The 15,096-nt window shown below is 34.0% G+C and overlaps 2 protein-coding genes across 6 annotated transcripts; one reads left to right on the forward strand and one right to left on the reverse strand.

Annotated features, from left to right (window-relative positions):
* Nucleotides 1-3,881: 3,881 nt before the first annotated feature.
* Nucleotides 3,882-11,858, reverse strand: LOC107228033 (ribosomal protein S6 kinase beta-1). 5 transcript variants are annotated; one of them, XM_046740083.1, is made up of 14 exons: nt 11,644-11,858; nt 11,269-11,440; nt 10,787-10,827; nt 9,248-9,422; nt 9,036-9,119; nt 8,277-8,410; nt 8,125-8,187; nt 7,686-7,814; nt 7,466-7,556; nt 7,262-7,378; nt 6,692-6,823; nt 6,495-6,602; nt 6,176-6,354; nt 3,882-6,046 (listed from the first exon to the last, which is right to left on the reverse strand). In XM_046740083.1, the coding sequence occupies exons 2-14, from the start codon at nt 11,383-11,385 to the stop codon at nt 5,971-5,973; spliced, it is 1,446 nt and encodes a 481-aa protein (XP_046596039.1). In that variant the 5' UTR covers nt 11,386-11,440; nt 11,644-11,858; the 3' UTR covers nt 3,882-5,970. The 5 variants fall into 5 exon arrangements, with proteins under 5 accessions (XP_046596039.1, XP_046596036.1, XP_046596038.1 ...); XM_046740080.1 differs by having other exon boundaries at nt 11,620-11,858; XM_046740082.1 differs by having other exon boundaries at nt 11,609-11,858.
* Nucleotides 11,859-11,999: 141 nt separating this feature from the next.
* Nucleotides 12,000-15,035, forward strand: LOC107228032 (RPA-interacting protein). The gene is made up of 3 exons (XM_015669374.2): nt 12,000-12,291; nt 12,702-12,921; nt 13,006-15,035. Exons 1-3 carry the CDS (start codon nt 12,184-12,186, stop codon nt 13,341-13,343), a joined length of 666 nt encoding a protein of 221 aa, XP_015524860.1. The 5' UTR covers nt 12,000-12,183; the 3' UTR covers nt 13,344-15,035.
* Nucleotides 15,036-15,096: the final 61 nt, after the last annotated feature.

Consider the following 15,096-nt stretch of genomic DNA (forward strand, 5'->3'; position numbering starts at 1 on the left):
ACCACACACTCAGGTATACAAGGCTACAAGCAAATGTGCGTTATTTACGAAATATTTTTTACACAACGAAGGCCGATGTCGTAAATAATTCTTTCGATATTGAGGAATAATCTGAAACACGAAACTGATGACACAGCCTTCACAGAAAATGTATGCATACAATATTATATACATGTACAATATGATAGTATAATGTTTCTAATCAAATCAATTCTAACACTATAAAGTTCTGTGATTAGTTAATAGACTTTACATATCTAGTGTAAACTATATTATTTTAATTTACTTTATTCAAGATTTATCATATAGTCACTTAATTTTTATTTTCATTTTCCTTATCTATAAACGAACGAAGACAAGCAACTGTTCAATAAATTTTGTAACTATTATTTTAAATTTTTCTCTTCGTTTCGCTTTTTTCCTCACCTCCTCTTTTATCGCTTTCATTCAAACACGCATGAAGATTCGATGAGAAAATTCCTCAAACACCAAAAACGTATATTTTGCATGAATGGTAAATGAAATAAGTTCTTAAAGCTAGTTTTTCCCGTGTATTATATAACTACAGTATACTTTTGATTACAATAAACAATATGATTTAAATAATAAATAATAATATTTAAATTAACGCACATTTATTTGCAGACTCTATTTTTTTTTTTCTTGTTTCTCTTTCTTTTTATTTTTTCTTATAAATCGTTCATCTAAATTGCCATCATAGTGTATTTTAAATGAATAAAGAAATTTTGTTTCAATAAAGCTGCAAAAAATCGAATCATTGCTTTCTGTGGGATTCATTAAAATACGTAAATATGTACACACGCATAGTTTGGCAGTTTATTTCATTGCACCAGTTAGCAAATTAAAAAAAGAGTGGTATAAAATGTATCATTAATTATTTTTTAAAGATATTTTACCATGTATTATTTTGCCGATATCAGTGATATATGAGTGAATGGCGATAAAATTGGGTTAATCAAAAATTATTTTCAACGATACACCAAATTTTCTCCATTAAAAATAGATTGTAGGGGTAATAACGATAATAAGATTTATCAAGGGTAAACTGAAATAAGAGAATCGCGAGGAATGAAGGAGGAAACAAAAAAACAGAAACAATTCAACCAAGACATTGGTATAAAAATTCTTGCGATTACCACATGTATTTAAACAATTTATTCTTAGCAATTTGCATGAATTTATACTACGGTGCATATATGTATGTACACTCGCGTACCTCTGTACGTATAGTTTTAGTTTAATTACTTTTAAAACAGTTTTAATGGAGAAAGCTTCTTTTCTATTCACTTTTTTACAACAATGAATCCCAAAAAAGGCGTGGTGTACAACTTCTTTTTTTTCTTTTTTTTTTCTCCCCGATACAATATACATTATAGTCAATTACATTTATTATTAAACTAGGCTTCTGAATTAATATAATAACGTAATATTAACAATAATTATAACCAATTTACTTAAGCGAAATCCTACTAACGACTGCAGAGTCATTATTTTTAAAGAAAAAACAAACGGGGGGAAAAAAAATACATCACTCGAACTAATTACACTAACGAAATAAGCGGCTCACGACTTTGATGCAAGACAATTAACAAAACAACAACAAAACATCATCAATAATAATAATAGTAATAATAATAATAACCCGAAGTTTCACCACTCCAATCTTTTCAAAATCACGCTATAATATTGTACCAAAAAAACATTTATTGGCTTTTTTTCTTTTCGTACCGTCGATAGCATGTATTCAAATGCTATTGCCGCATGCCACTCACAGACTTTAGTATCCTTTATCGATAATGTGCAATACAATATAATCTATAGAAAATGTAAAAGCAAACTGCTCAGTGTTCATTTAATATCGACAAATTATCATTATTGTATTTCCCTTCTAATTTTCTCCTCTTTTTTTTTCAATACATATCTATTGATATACATATAAAAAAGATAGCTTAATAGCATGATATTATAATACATGTATACGCATAATAAAGCATTATGACATGTACAGTCAATCTTTATCCACTAGTTGATCAACATTTCAGACATATTGTCATGGTTGAAATTTTCTAATCGAACTTCGGTGTCATTCGTTCACTTTATACATATGTGTCATATTATTGCATCGCAATATTTGGTCGATCAAGTCCCGATGTTCATCACGCACAGTGTATGTATATTGTATGTTTTTAAAAATGTTAACAAACCAGTAGACAAGTTAGAAGGCTGATGTTATAATAAGGTTAAAGTACGAGACGAGGAAAGATACAAAGACAGTTGTGTTTTTAAGGGGCGTTTGCTTGTATTTATCACATCTAGAATTTGCCATAAACAATAAGAGAACACAATGAATTCATTGTAATCATTGCCACGTTACGAAATCTATTTGAAAATCTTTTATTTTATACAATTTCCAGGCAAACCTCTACGAAAACATAAAGAAAAAAAAAGGCATTTACATTCTCCGTGTAGGTGTATTTCAAGAAGCATAGGATTTTCTAATTGAGTTTTTCATTATGACACTTTATATTTCACTTATTTGCCAATAATTACCTCTACAATAATCACGTATTACCCAACGGCAGATCAATGTGGTATCACCTTTTTGTGTGTACATTCACAATAGAGGAGATAGTGTTCAATTTTTCAAGTTAACGTTTTTTTTTTTTGCTCTCCTTATTTCTCTACTCTAACACAAGATACGGACGTTTAATTTCCTTTATTATACAATGATGAGTTTTCAGCTTGTTGTTAATATTCTACTCGTACAAAAGTGAAGTACAAATTTTACTGAATAATAAAAAAAAGTTTGCCAAAGTTGGTCAATAACGGTCTGTTAAATGCAAAGTTCGCTACTAGTAATAGTCTTATACTGTCTTATATGAGTTTATGTTTCTATTTTCGTTACTTTTGCGTACTGTCTAAATGTATATTGTTAATCAAACGATTAAATTATTAGGCCATGTAATATACTGTATAAAAAACTAGAAAAATTTCAGTACGCAGTTAATATTCCAGCATCTCGTATTAGGGTAAAGAGAGAAGTATCATGAAGCTATAATAATTTATCCAAATATAGGTATAGGTAGTAGCATAATGGCGACCTATCAATACATACATAGTTAGTTATATGGTATTAAACGCCTATACTATCATTATTATTATTTACTATTATATTAATTATATTAATTATTATTGTTGTTATTATTATTATTATTAGGTTGTTTTGTATTTATTATCTACAGCAATTCAAGAGTGTTGTAACAAGACCAAGTATCGTACGAGAGATCCTAGGGTAGCGTCTTTGTCAAGATTCGAGTAATACAGAACGTTTTCATGTACTAAACCCAGTTTAATGAATCATAATATCATTCCTTATATATTGTTAAATCTGTAGGCACGTTTTTAGTTCACTAGGTAAGAGTATGCGTTATTATCATTATCATTATTATTATTTTCTTTCCTTTTACTAATCTTTATAATATGTATATTAGATTATTTACTGCAAATCACGAAATCATATGGACGAGATATTGTCACTTCACTCGAGATATGCGTGTTTGTTGTTGCAGTTTTCTTTTCGCTGTTCTTTGTTTTTCACATTCATAAATTTCTTTTTTGCACCTTTTCTGCCTATTTTTTTTTCTCTTCTTTTTTTCATTCGCGTATAATACAATCAATAATCATCGTTATTATAATATTATTATTCTTATCATTATTATTATTATTATTGTATAATATTGGGTGTACGCGTGTGTATATATATATATACTATGTATTTATGTAGTTTATGTAAAAGGTAATGCTAGCCGGCTATGGTGGCTGGTGAACACTTGGGCAGTCTGAAGTCTGAGTGAGTGGTCTTAGGATCTTAAATAACTTGTTATCATGTGGCAATTTTTTTTTTTTTTGCTCCTTTTTTTCATTATTTCGCACACGGCTTTTGTCCTGTTCAGTAGAATCATAGGTAGGGGAAATACCAAAATTTCACAATTATTATTATCGTAGTACACAAGAGATAAATTGTATGTTATATACTCTCAATTTATACGTATGATATAAAAATATAAAAGAAGCACCTTACTTTACTATAACATGCAGATTACGATGAACAAATGTTTTGCTTTTTTTTATATTTTTGTTTTCATTCGTTTCTTGTTTTTTTTTTTAAATCCTTTTTTTTATTTTATTATTATCCTCGTAACCAATCAGAAAATTGTATCGCTGATACTGACATTGATATGACTATGTATTTATTTCTTCATATTAACAACTATATTCTGTGGTTGTAGTGTGGATTTGAATATTTTTTGATTTAGCTCCATTGCGGCTGCTTGCAGAAAGAGAAAGAGAGAGAGAGAGAGAGAGAGAGAGAGAGAAAGAGAGAGAGTCGAACAAAGAGGACAGGATAATCAGAGAATAAATAGTCTCTCGGTTAATTTTTGTTTCTATAACAATGCGCAATAAACGCTTAAGTACGCGGAATACATCTTCGTCGTGAAAAATTTCTTGAGATTTCCTCAATTTCTATCATCAAAATTAAACGAAGACGTTTTTGTGAGATCTGCGACCGTTGTTATTTTCACTTTTTACCTTTCATCCAAACAGAAATGGAATAAAAATAAAGGCAAAATAAAATTGTAAGATACGTCGTTTAAGGTATTAGAGATTTTTCTATGCCCACAAATAAAAAAGAAGAAACAAAAGAGTGAAAAGAAGAAAGAAAATGTATTTGAAGACTGCACACGTTGTGTTTTTCATAGAAATTGTACATCGTAAACTTAATGACCAAAAAAAAATAAAAAATTATTAAGATGAAATAAAATGTAATATCTGTGCTACTATGCATCTAATTAGTTGGAACTAAGCATCTAGGGTATATTCTTTGGATGCTCTTATAGGATTCCCTTCTTCTACAATTGTAAATTTTTTTTTGCTTTTCCCCCCGCTTTCTTGTACCCGGTGGTCAAGAGTTTCGAGAAACCGCGATGAAGAGAGAGAGTAAAAGCTGTAGTATACATTCGTAATATGATTCTACTGAAACAGCTTTGTACCCCTGTGAATAACTCTCACTCGATGAACAGTTTGTGTGGTACAAGCTTCAAGCCAGTGGCGGAGCAGCCGCAGTAGCCTAAGGCCATCAATAATTGTGAATTTATTCATTTACTGTTGGATTTCCATTTCCGACGATTCTCGGTGTTTGTAATGTACGTATAATAATATTAATGTAAATGAAAAATATCTGTGAAATCGCCGAGAATTTTATGGTATTTAAGTGATATACTATACATATTAAACGAGTATCTACCTTGCGATTAATATCGAAAAAAATAAAAAAAGAAACAAAATCAGAGTGAAGGTGAAATGAATCGTTTCTCGAATGCAATATTTCACGCTGTACGATGATTGATTATTTCCTTGATCTATATGTTTCGATTTTCTTTGTTTTTTTTTTTTCATAATTTGTCATAAGTGTAGGCCTTTTCCCGGATTTGTTGGCAGGCAGCACCGCCGCTCTTCAAGCACGATATCTTAACTAATATTATATTTATAATTATTTTTTTATATTCAATTAAAAAAAAAAAAAACGAATTAGCTAAATGTTGCTGCTGGGCGAGCATAACGATTTGTAAATAACTTATTACCCCTCGACGTTCCCGCCAGTGAATCGAATTTGTATTTAAATTGGCACAGGGATCGTTAATAAACAGTTTTCAAAAATCTCAGCTTCACTTCGTCATAACGATCGTACAGCCCCCAAGTAAAAGTAACCTGCTAATCCCTCCTCATTTTTGTATTACAAACAACCATATTATTTTCTCTCTTTTTTTTCTATCATATCGTAAGTTTTCTGTCATTTTTATAAAAATCCATCCCACAGAACTTCTAGGATTTGTCACAGAAGCCCAGCAGCTGAAAAAATTATCAGCCCATACTATTGCGCTGCAACCACTATACATGACCAGGCAATTGGCCTATCTCCATCATTTCTGCATCTTCCATAGTATTGTGGTCCATTGGATGATGCCTGTAAGTGAATTGCCACCTTGTTAATCGCTCGTTTAGCTTCTACGTATATCTGACAATTAATGTCCACTCGAGACGCAAATGGGACGAGCAAACGAACAAGAAAAAAAAAACATATCAAACTGCTTACCTATGGTTTAGGAAGTGCGAGGTTGGGTGTAGATGAGCATGAGGTGTCCTTGGTGAGAAGCTACGCAGACCACCGCTCTGACTACTGCCAAGCACGCACTTTCTAGGGCTCCTGGCCTTGACGATACGTGGTTGCGTGTACATTTCGTCCAGGACGCTTGGCGCAACATAGGTAAATCCCTGAATAGTTTCAAAAACAACCTTTTCAAACAGCATGACTACATATCTGATCGATATCTGAACTTTCTCTCTGCGGTATTTAGGAAATTACATTTGCCCTAAGGGAGAAAGTAAGAGTACGGCAAGTCATAGATTCTTACCTGAAAAACCATATTGGCGGACTCACTGAGCGTAGATTCGTCCGGAGAATCAATCGGCGTTTGTCTCGTGAATTTCGTGTCAAATTGCGAAACATCGTCCTCGGAGCTCTTCAATGAAAATTGGGAAAAACAGAAGTGGACTTGGACTTGTTGTGAAAAGAAGAAATATTATCCTCACATGAAAATTATTCACTTACCAAAGATGGTTTTATGGGAGGTTCGAGTTTGCGAGATGCGACATCTTGCCAATTTATATGTTTGAAGAATTGGTGAATTCTGATTGCATCTCCGTCGCCCGGACCAGATCCAAGCCTCTGCTGTACTTGTCTCTGTTTCAAAGGAAGAAAAAAGTAAGAGACAAAACCACAATAAGTATTTCTATTATTCTGCAAATTCATTTTTTATACGAGGTACGAATGTGTATGTTGAAAAAAAATAAATGAATAAAAAAATTGAGATACGATCAGGATTAAAAATCTGTATGTACCTTAAGTTGCGCTGGAAGTGGAAGGGAAAAGGAAGTGTATCATACAACAGGGACAAAGGAGTGTTCTCGTACATTCCCAGAAAAAGGTCATCTATACTAGAAAGTTACCATTTTACACATACACTGCCTTTGAACAGCATTAATTAAATGAACACAAGACTAAAAAAGTGGAATATTAAAAAATTGTAGCAGAATTATTCGAATTCCGTTTATGGCGTCACTAAGAAGGTGTAGAAGATCAATTTTACAAAGTCATTGATTATCAATGCCAATTACTTGCCTTCAACAATTTTCGAATGAGATCTCTTGCATCGGGAGTCAAATATTGCGGTAAATTCAATTTTCCCTTCAATATCTTTTCAATCGTCTTCTTTCTGTTCTCCGCCGTGAATGGGGGCTGTAAAGTCGACAAAACGACAAAGTGTTAATGAAGACACAGTTTGCTTTGACGTTGGTACAACACATTGTAGGGCCAAAAACTCACAGCGCCGGTAAGCATGTCGTACATCAGAGCACCCAGGCTCCACCAGTCAACAGCTTTGCCGTGTCCGCTTCTTGTCAAGATTTCCGGTGCCCTGTTCGTCGAGACAATATTATGATCAACGTTGTTTGAAAAAAAGCTTGTTTAGGTGCAAAAAACAAACCCGTGATGATATTCTAAGAACAGATTCAACGGCTCTTACTCTCTCTGAGAATTCACTCACATGTATTCTATAGTTCCGCAAAAAGTATGAGTAACTATTCCTTCCTGTATATGTTCCTTGCACAATCCGAAATCAGTTAGTTTCACGTGTCCCTGGGCATCCAAAAGGATATTCTCTGGCTTTAAGTCTCTGAAAGTTGTACGAGTAAACTGAGAATCTCATAAACACAAGGTGGTTTATAATTGTTTGCATGAAGAATGATTGATAGTATTTTTCAATACACTCACAGTTGAGATTAAAAAAAGAATCAAGGGAAGATAAGCTCTTCATGGTAATTAATAAAGTTTGAAAGTGACAAGATAAGAATATCACGTAGCCAGTATTCGCTGGTTTTTGATACAAAATTGGATACTTTGTAAACAAAAATATAACGTATTTTTATTTTCATCGCAATGGGTTTTATTAATTTTTATAAAATATATACTGTTTCGATTCCTACCTGTATATAATGCCCTGGATGTGGAGATGCTCAAGGGCCAATATAATTTCGGACAAGTAAAAACTGCAACAAAATAAAAGTTTTACAGTGTTCGACAGACTCGATACCGAATTGCAAAATAAAAAAAAAAAAAAAAAAATTAGTCAACTCACCAAGCTGTGTCTTCAAGGAAAATTCCTTCACGTTCCAAATGCATGAATAGCTCTCCGCCGCTCAAATATTCAAGAATCAAGTATAGTTTGCCTCCAGTTTGAAAAGCATACATTAAATCGACGATAAAGGGGTGCTGAAAAAATGGCCGATATTGAAGAGATCAATTAGTGCTGCAAAGATGAACAAAAGCACGATGTACTTGAAAGTAAAACAAATGTGCGAAAATTTTGCGGTTTATAATTAATTGCGACATCAAGGCCTCCGGTGACAGTACAAATAAAGTTGAAAGTGATAAAACGTTGTTATATAAGGCAGAAGGTAACAACCCAAGTTGGTGGTTAAATGCGCTTAACTTGTGAGTATAATAATGCAGGATAATTTAACACCTTATGATTTGATGAAACTATTAGCTTTCAGAGATTCGTGCCACATTTTTTTGCATAGATTTAGCTACCAAATTTCAGTCAATGCTGATGTGTTAGCTTACTAAATTTGGCCGTTGGTATCAGGTTCATGGTCATAACAACGTTTCAATTTCAGAAAATGACTCTTGTTATAAACATGTGTATTTTTTACTCAGACCCAACATTCACAGTTGAGTAAAATGTAAAAATTATTTTCAAGTATCACACAATGTTCTAAATTCGAGACAGAACACCAATTGAGACGAATATATTTGCTGTAGTCGAAACGTTGCAATAAATTATCATATTTGAGGTCACAGTTACATAAGTATATATAATCATAGATAGATTTACCTTTACAGCTTCTAATATGTTTCTCTCTGCTTTGGTATGAGCTGTGTCTTTTTGGTTTCGAACTATGGACGCTTTGCGTAGCACCTGTTGAAAATTCGAGTAAGAAGCATAGAAATGCAGATTAAAAAAAAAAATAATTCAATATCCAGTTTAGGAAGTTTCATCTTTAAAACATTAAAAAATCGTTCTCTAGATGGCAAAGGTTAGCTCACCTTCATAGCAAAAATTGTTCCACTATCTTGGCCAGTAACTTTGCGCACTTGAAAAACTTTGCCGTATCCCCCCTTTCCTAAAACTTTGCGCAGTTCAAAATCCTGGGGACCGGTCTTTTCCTTTCCTGTATTTACATTTTGTTCAGACAATTGAACGGTTTCCAAGTCTTCGGACCTGAGGAATATTGTATTGTGTCATCAATTGCTATCGAATCTCAAAAAAAGAACAAACATCTTAATCATAAGGAATGAGAAACTAGTTATATATTTACTGTAATAATAAAAAGCAATTTATCTATAAGTGCTTAAACAAAAAAAAAAAAACATCCATCAAAGCTCGCCTATTGATGTAAAGGCTGATGAAAATACAATTTGACAAATCGATTTGAACTATTGAGACTTTACTGAAAAAGACAGTAACAAGTAAGATTCCAGCTACAGATATTTTCCCTCGTTGTCGTTACAATAGTGAAAGGTCAATGATGAGGATGGTGGCAATGCGACGAGTTTATAAATAATTGTTTCTACAGCTGAAATAGAGAAAGTGAAAACAATGCAGTTTGTGGGTTATTTTTGTTTCTCCTTTCTCTCTCTCTCTCTCTACTTCTCTTTCTTTCTTGCTCACTCTGTCTGTCTACCTCCCCCTCCCCTCTCCCCCCTCACCCTCTTCTCCTCTAACTGGCATAAACACTTAGTCATTGGTTGAATAAACGTGCGAGTAACTCTGTAAGTAAGTTACTAATGGATAGACTCTGACTTTAGATAAAATAGTTTGAATCACATTCAATACGCGCAAGTCCCATAATAACAGTGTCTACTTTTATTACATTTTTATTCAACGGTCACAAAACGTTTTCAGGTATCTCAGATCGACGAGATCGACAATTTCAGTTTGCAACATATTATAGGGAACATTTTTTTTACCTCATTACTATTTGCCATGTTAAATTTGAAACAAAAACAAGAAAATATGACTGAAATATTCTCAGATAGCAAAAATATATTATTTTGCAGAAATTTATCCCTGTTCGCATGAATCACAAAGCAGGCACAAAGAACAATGGTGAAATGGGTAAGTGACAAAAAAAGCGACATTGAAATGAATATAAAGGTAACAACAGAAGTTGGAAAGAAAGAAAAGAAACACAAAGCAATTTGAAACGAAAATGACAATTCGACGACTAAGTTCGTTATTGATGAGAATTGAAGATACCGTCGTGAAAATTTCCAATAACATTAAACGTATAGTGAAGTAAAGTGATAGCAGATACTTGCTGGTTTTCAAGTACTATTAAGAATGGTCGTAAACAGAAAGCATGCTGCGTTACAGACAATTATTGGCATTATATTATTCATGATAAACATAGTGATTATAGAATTAATGGTTTTTCGGATTCCACGTTTTTTTTGTTTCTTTTTTTTTGTCACTTTTCAATGACCATTGAGAAAAATACGAATGATCGTTAATATGTGAAAATAGAAAATAAACGAAGAACGATATTTCAAGGGATTCAAATTCGTTCAATGTATAAAACTTACTCGATTATCGCATTGACATTGGGATCATCGTCGTACTCTCCCTGTAGGCAATAAAAAGCATGGTTAGGTTTAAGGTCGTCGCATTTAGCTCGTATATTTCACGTGAGACGAGGAGAACTCTCCAGTGGGTGGTGAGTGCATAATAATTTTTGCCGCAGCACGGCAGACGAAGTATAAATAATATCGAAAATCAGCTATCATAATAGAAAGCACGCTCGGAACTTCCAATTCGAGGCTATTCGTATGCATATGCTTTCATTTTTTTTTTTTTTATTTTTTATTTTTTTTTATCCCCAAATCATTTTACATCATTTACACAAAGATCTCATTTTTCTCTGTCTCGTTCCTTATTAATTTTCCGGCCAATTTTCTCTCGTCCACTTTCTCCCGTATACGAAAAGAAGAAATAACCGAAGCGGGCGAATAACAACGAGGAGAAAAATAAGATCGGTAATGAAACTAACGTATGAAAAAAAAATTACCTCTCCAATCTCGATGACATCGTCGTCCGAATCATCCTGGACCGTGTCAGCGTCGGGTAATTCTATATCAAACACTCCTGCCATATTATGTGTGTTACCGATATCACGTTCACTCATCTCACATAACACTCTTACGGTGGTGAAATTCTTCCGTCGTTAAAATCACCGTGCACTGTTAGGAAAATTGTTTTGGTATAACAATATTGGTTAATATACCATACCGAATTAAAATATACAACCTCGAGGACGCGTGGGGAGGAGGGACGGGGAGTCGGGATAAGAGGGTGAGATGGGAGGGGGGAGGGGTACTTGCTTGATATCGTCCACTCTCCTCACTCACTCTACGCTCACCACACTCGTGTTACGTTGCTTTACTTTGGTTTTACTTGCTTCACTCCACGCCTGCCTTCATGTGTGCGATCACCTCGCGATTGGGGTTAGGTACGTACGATACTCGACTCGATGGTCTGCTCACTGCCGACTGGTGGCGTCCCGTAAACAGCTCGAAGTTCGAGACTAGATAATCGACGACCAATCACGCGTCACTTACGACCGTCTCCACCAATCAGAGCCGTCTAAACACACGGCCAAATTGTAACGGGGCGAGTAGCGGAGCGCTCGCGCATGCGAATTCCAAGCATGCGAACATATTGCCTGTACTATTTATGTAGCAGGGATAATGCGGCGGGGGGGGGGGGGGGGGGGGGGGGGTGAGAAAAAAAAAGAAAGTAGAACGATTCAAAAGAAAGAGAGGAAACAAAAGAAGAGCGTATTGAAATTCGAAACGTTCGAAACTGAAACTTCGTTTTACGAAAAATTTAGAACGAGAATATTATTGAACGCTCGGTCGAACGGCACGAATACTCTTAATAAGAAGTGTCAACAACATTTATTTGTACACGCAAGCTAGAAAATATGGCCAATCTTCTCCTGAGTCCTACGATGTCGGCGAAACTGAAGAACCGGGAATCTGCGAGAAAGCTTAAGAACGGTTCACCGAAACTTCAGGAGGTGCTGAGGCAGGTTAGTTTTCGCGTCCCGAGATGATTAATATTTTCTTCTATTCGTCTGATCCGCGAGAATGCGCGGTGACAAGCGGGCGGCAAAGGAAGGGGGCGCCCGACGTGAGTGACCCACTTGCACTCCGTCAATGGCTCGAATTTATGAATGGAGCTACCAGTCTATATATTACACCGTAGTCGTAGTAGTACCTTTGGCTCGATAGTGTTGTACGAGTCACTCGTCACTCCGTAGTTACAAAATGATTACGTACTTCCCGTTCACTGTCGATTTTTCAAGATTCGTCCCTCTGTCTTCCTCTAGCCCATCTTTCTTCTCTCTTTCCTTTTTCAAGTTTTCAAAAGTGACAAACACATGACTCACCCCTCCCCACCAGGCCCGGCGTCTGTTCATTCTTGATGAGTTTGTTTCAGCGATGCAGAGATCAAATGCGACAGAAACGTGGTCAGCTGTTCAACAAAGGTAGAATTGGTCTTGACGATGACGAACACGTGCACGAAGTCCTCACAGAAATAGTTAGACGAGAGTTGAGTAGCCTCGGTACATCGAACTGGAGTAATTCGAGTTCTCCACAAGATCTGTTGGATCCCGACGAGGCTCTTGACATAGAAAAGGAAATGCTGGAGGAGCAAGGTATTGAAGTGTTGAGAATATTTTAACCGCAGAAGTTGAAACGATGTTGTCGCAATGATTAATTTGTCATTTTTTCGTTGAAAGAATCTTGGATAATGGAGGAGTATGAGCGGCTGGTTCAGAACGAGGAAGAGATGTTGGCTCTCTTTGCCGAGGAAGGTCTAAGCGAACAAGTTATTTGTCCAATTTGCCAGAGAGCTGCACTCTCGGATGTTAGAGATGCGATAGTATGCAATTTTTGCGGCCTGACTTTGCCATCTGTAGTCAGCGTCAATGATTTGGGAAGAATAATCAATGAGAATGTCAATGCTCACGCCGAAACATGCAGCGAACTTCCAGGCTTCAGTGTTGTCCCGGAAAATAATAACAATTCTCTTTATTTGGTTTGCCAAAGATGCGGTACACTTTCTGTTATAATCTAATGAACTGTTAAGCAGACATTTCAAACTAAATAGCAAAGCGTCACTGGTTTGTAAATTGAGAAAATAAGAAAAGAATAGTTATAATCTAACAAATTGTTAATGAAAAATTTAATAATAAATAACAAAGCTTTGCTGGATTCGTAAAAAAAAAAGAATAGTTATAATCTGACGAATTATTGATAAAAAAATTCAGAACTGAATTATAAAGCTTCACTGGATTATTCGTAAAAAAAAGGAAGATATTTTGATAACCGAATTTATTTCAAAGAAATCCCATAAAAATCGCGAAGACGAAATGAAATATAACCCACTTATTACTATTGACAAAATTCCTGAGGCAAGTTCCAATAAAATATAAAAAAAAATCAATTCAATGTGATATACTGCCTAATGAAAATTAATAATTACTCGACAACTTTGTACATAAATGTAATACGCACTTCTAACTTTTAAGTGAAGTTGTTAGTTTGTAGAATTTTCGTGTTACCATCTAATTAAAATGTCACGTGTAACCTATATTTATTTAAATAATTTTCATTCATAAATGTATTTATTCTCCATCTTTTCTAAGTGTTCATAAATATTAAACATTTTCGACAATGTGAATATCAACATTCCTCTATTCTGGTGTATTATTAATTTCGTTGCAAAATTGATTTTCTAGAGATGAATAAATTGTAAAAACTTGTGATAGTAAAACACTTGTTTATGTATCAATACTGCTGATCATAATAAAACAATATTAACTAAATTTCATTCCGTTTTCCTTCAGGCGATATCAAGAACTTGCGAAAGTAAGAAAAACTAGATGAACACTTTACGTTTAATCACACGGATCATTAGAATTTGTTATAGATAATATTACGCTCAAGAAAAATGTTAATTAAATTATAGCTTACCAGAGTTAAGAAATTTTATGTTCTTTTATTTGTATATATATATATGCATGTATGTATGTGTGTGGATATATATATGTATACATATATCATTTGGATATAACAACTAGGTGAGTGTCATGATTATTATGATACATATTGTACAAAACAACATCCATTCACGTAATATATTTTTACCACGTATTGGTCTATGGTTTATACAGTTTTAGAATATTATGTTATTCCAAACTTTGTCAAGGTCATTTGTTGTTTGAAGGCCATCAAAAACGAATAAATAAACATTCGAATAAAATTGTAAATATTGAAAAAAGAATAAAAAAGAAAAAAAATATCAACACCCAAATCGGCGTAAGCAATAAGTTCATTATCTTTTTTTCAGGCCTCAAAACTCACAATTGAATGTGGTTCATTGCGTTTCGTTTTTACAAATTTTTGACCGTTTGCACTTGAATTCTGACGATCCTCCATACTTGATAACCGCGATACAAATGACTGAAAAAATTAATTTTTCAATTACGTAAATCAAGTTCGATTATAGGGTGGAAATGTAGGGAACGGATTTAATGTAATCGCGGTAGTCACTTACTCAAATATGTATATTACTATACATATCATGTAAACGACGTATGCACAACGTCGCACAGGTGAAAGATTTCTTTTTAAGGTAAGTACCAATAGGTTGCGTTAAATAATATTGCAGAATAAAGTCACGTGCCGTAAATTGAGTACCAAGCGAAGACTACGGTAATTTTTGCTAGTCAAGATCATCAAGTTATTACGTATTTAAACATAAGATTCTAGTAATGAAAAAATATTTGTAGATGATAAAATTCAAAAAACAAATATCTACCCTTACA

This window comes from Neodiprion lecontei, chromosome 5 (assembly GCF_021901455.1).
Source record: "Neodiprion lecontei isolate iyNeoLeco1 chromosome 5, iyNeoLeco1.1, whole genome shotgun sequence".
Lineage (NCBI taxonomy): Eukaryota > Metazoa > Arthropoda > Insecta > Hymenoptera > Diprionidae > Neodiprion > Neodiprion lecontei.

Bases quoted from the DNA above. Each gene is read 5' to 3' on its own strand.
- LOC107228033 (XM_046740083.1), bottom strand. From the start codon at position 11,385: ATGAGTGAACGTGATATCGGTAACACACATAATATGGCAGGAGTGTTT. The intron at 6,603-6,691 runs GTAAGTGAATAA...TTTTCATTGAAG, and splicing joins CTCCCATAAAACCATCTTTG to AGCTCCGAGGACGATGTTTC. The intron at 6,355-6,494 runs GTAAGAATCTAT...GAAACTATTCAG, and splicing joins CCGCCAATATGGTTTTTCAG to GGATTTACCTATGTTGCGCC.
- LOC107228032 (XM_015669374.2), top strand. From the start codon at position 12,184: ATGGCCAATCTTCTCCTGAGTCCTACGATGTCGGCGAAACTGAAGAAC. The intron at 12,292-12,701 runs GTTAGTTTTCGC...AGTTTGTTTCAG, and splicing joins TTCAGGAGGTGCTGAGGCAG to CGATGCAGAGATCAAATGCG. The intron at 12,922-13,005 runs GTATTGAAGTGT...TTTCGTTGAAAG, and splicing joins GGAAATGCTGGAGGAGCAAG to AATCTTGGATAATGGAGGAG.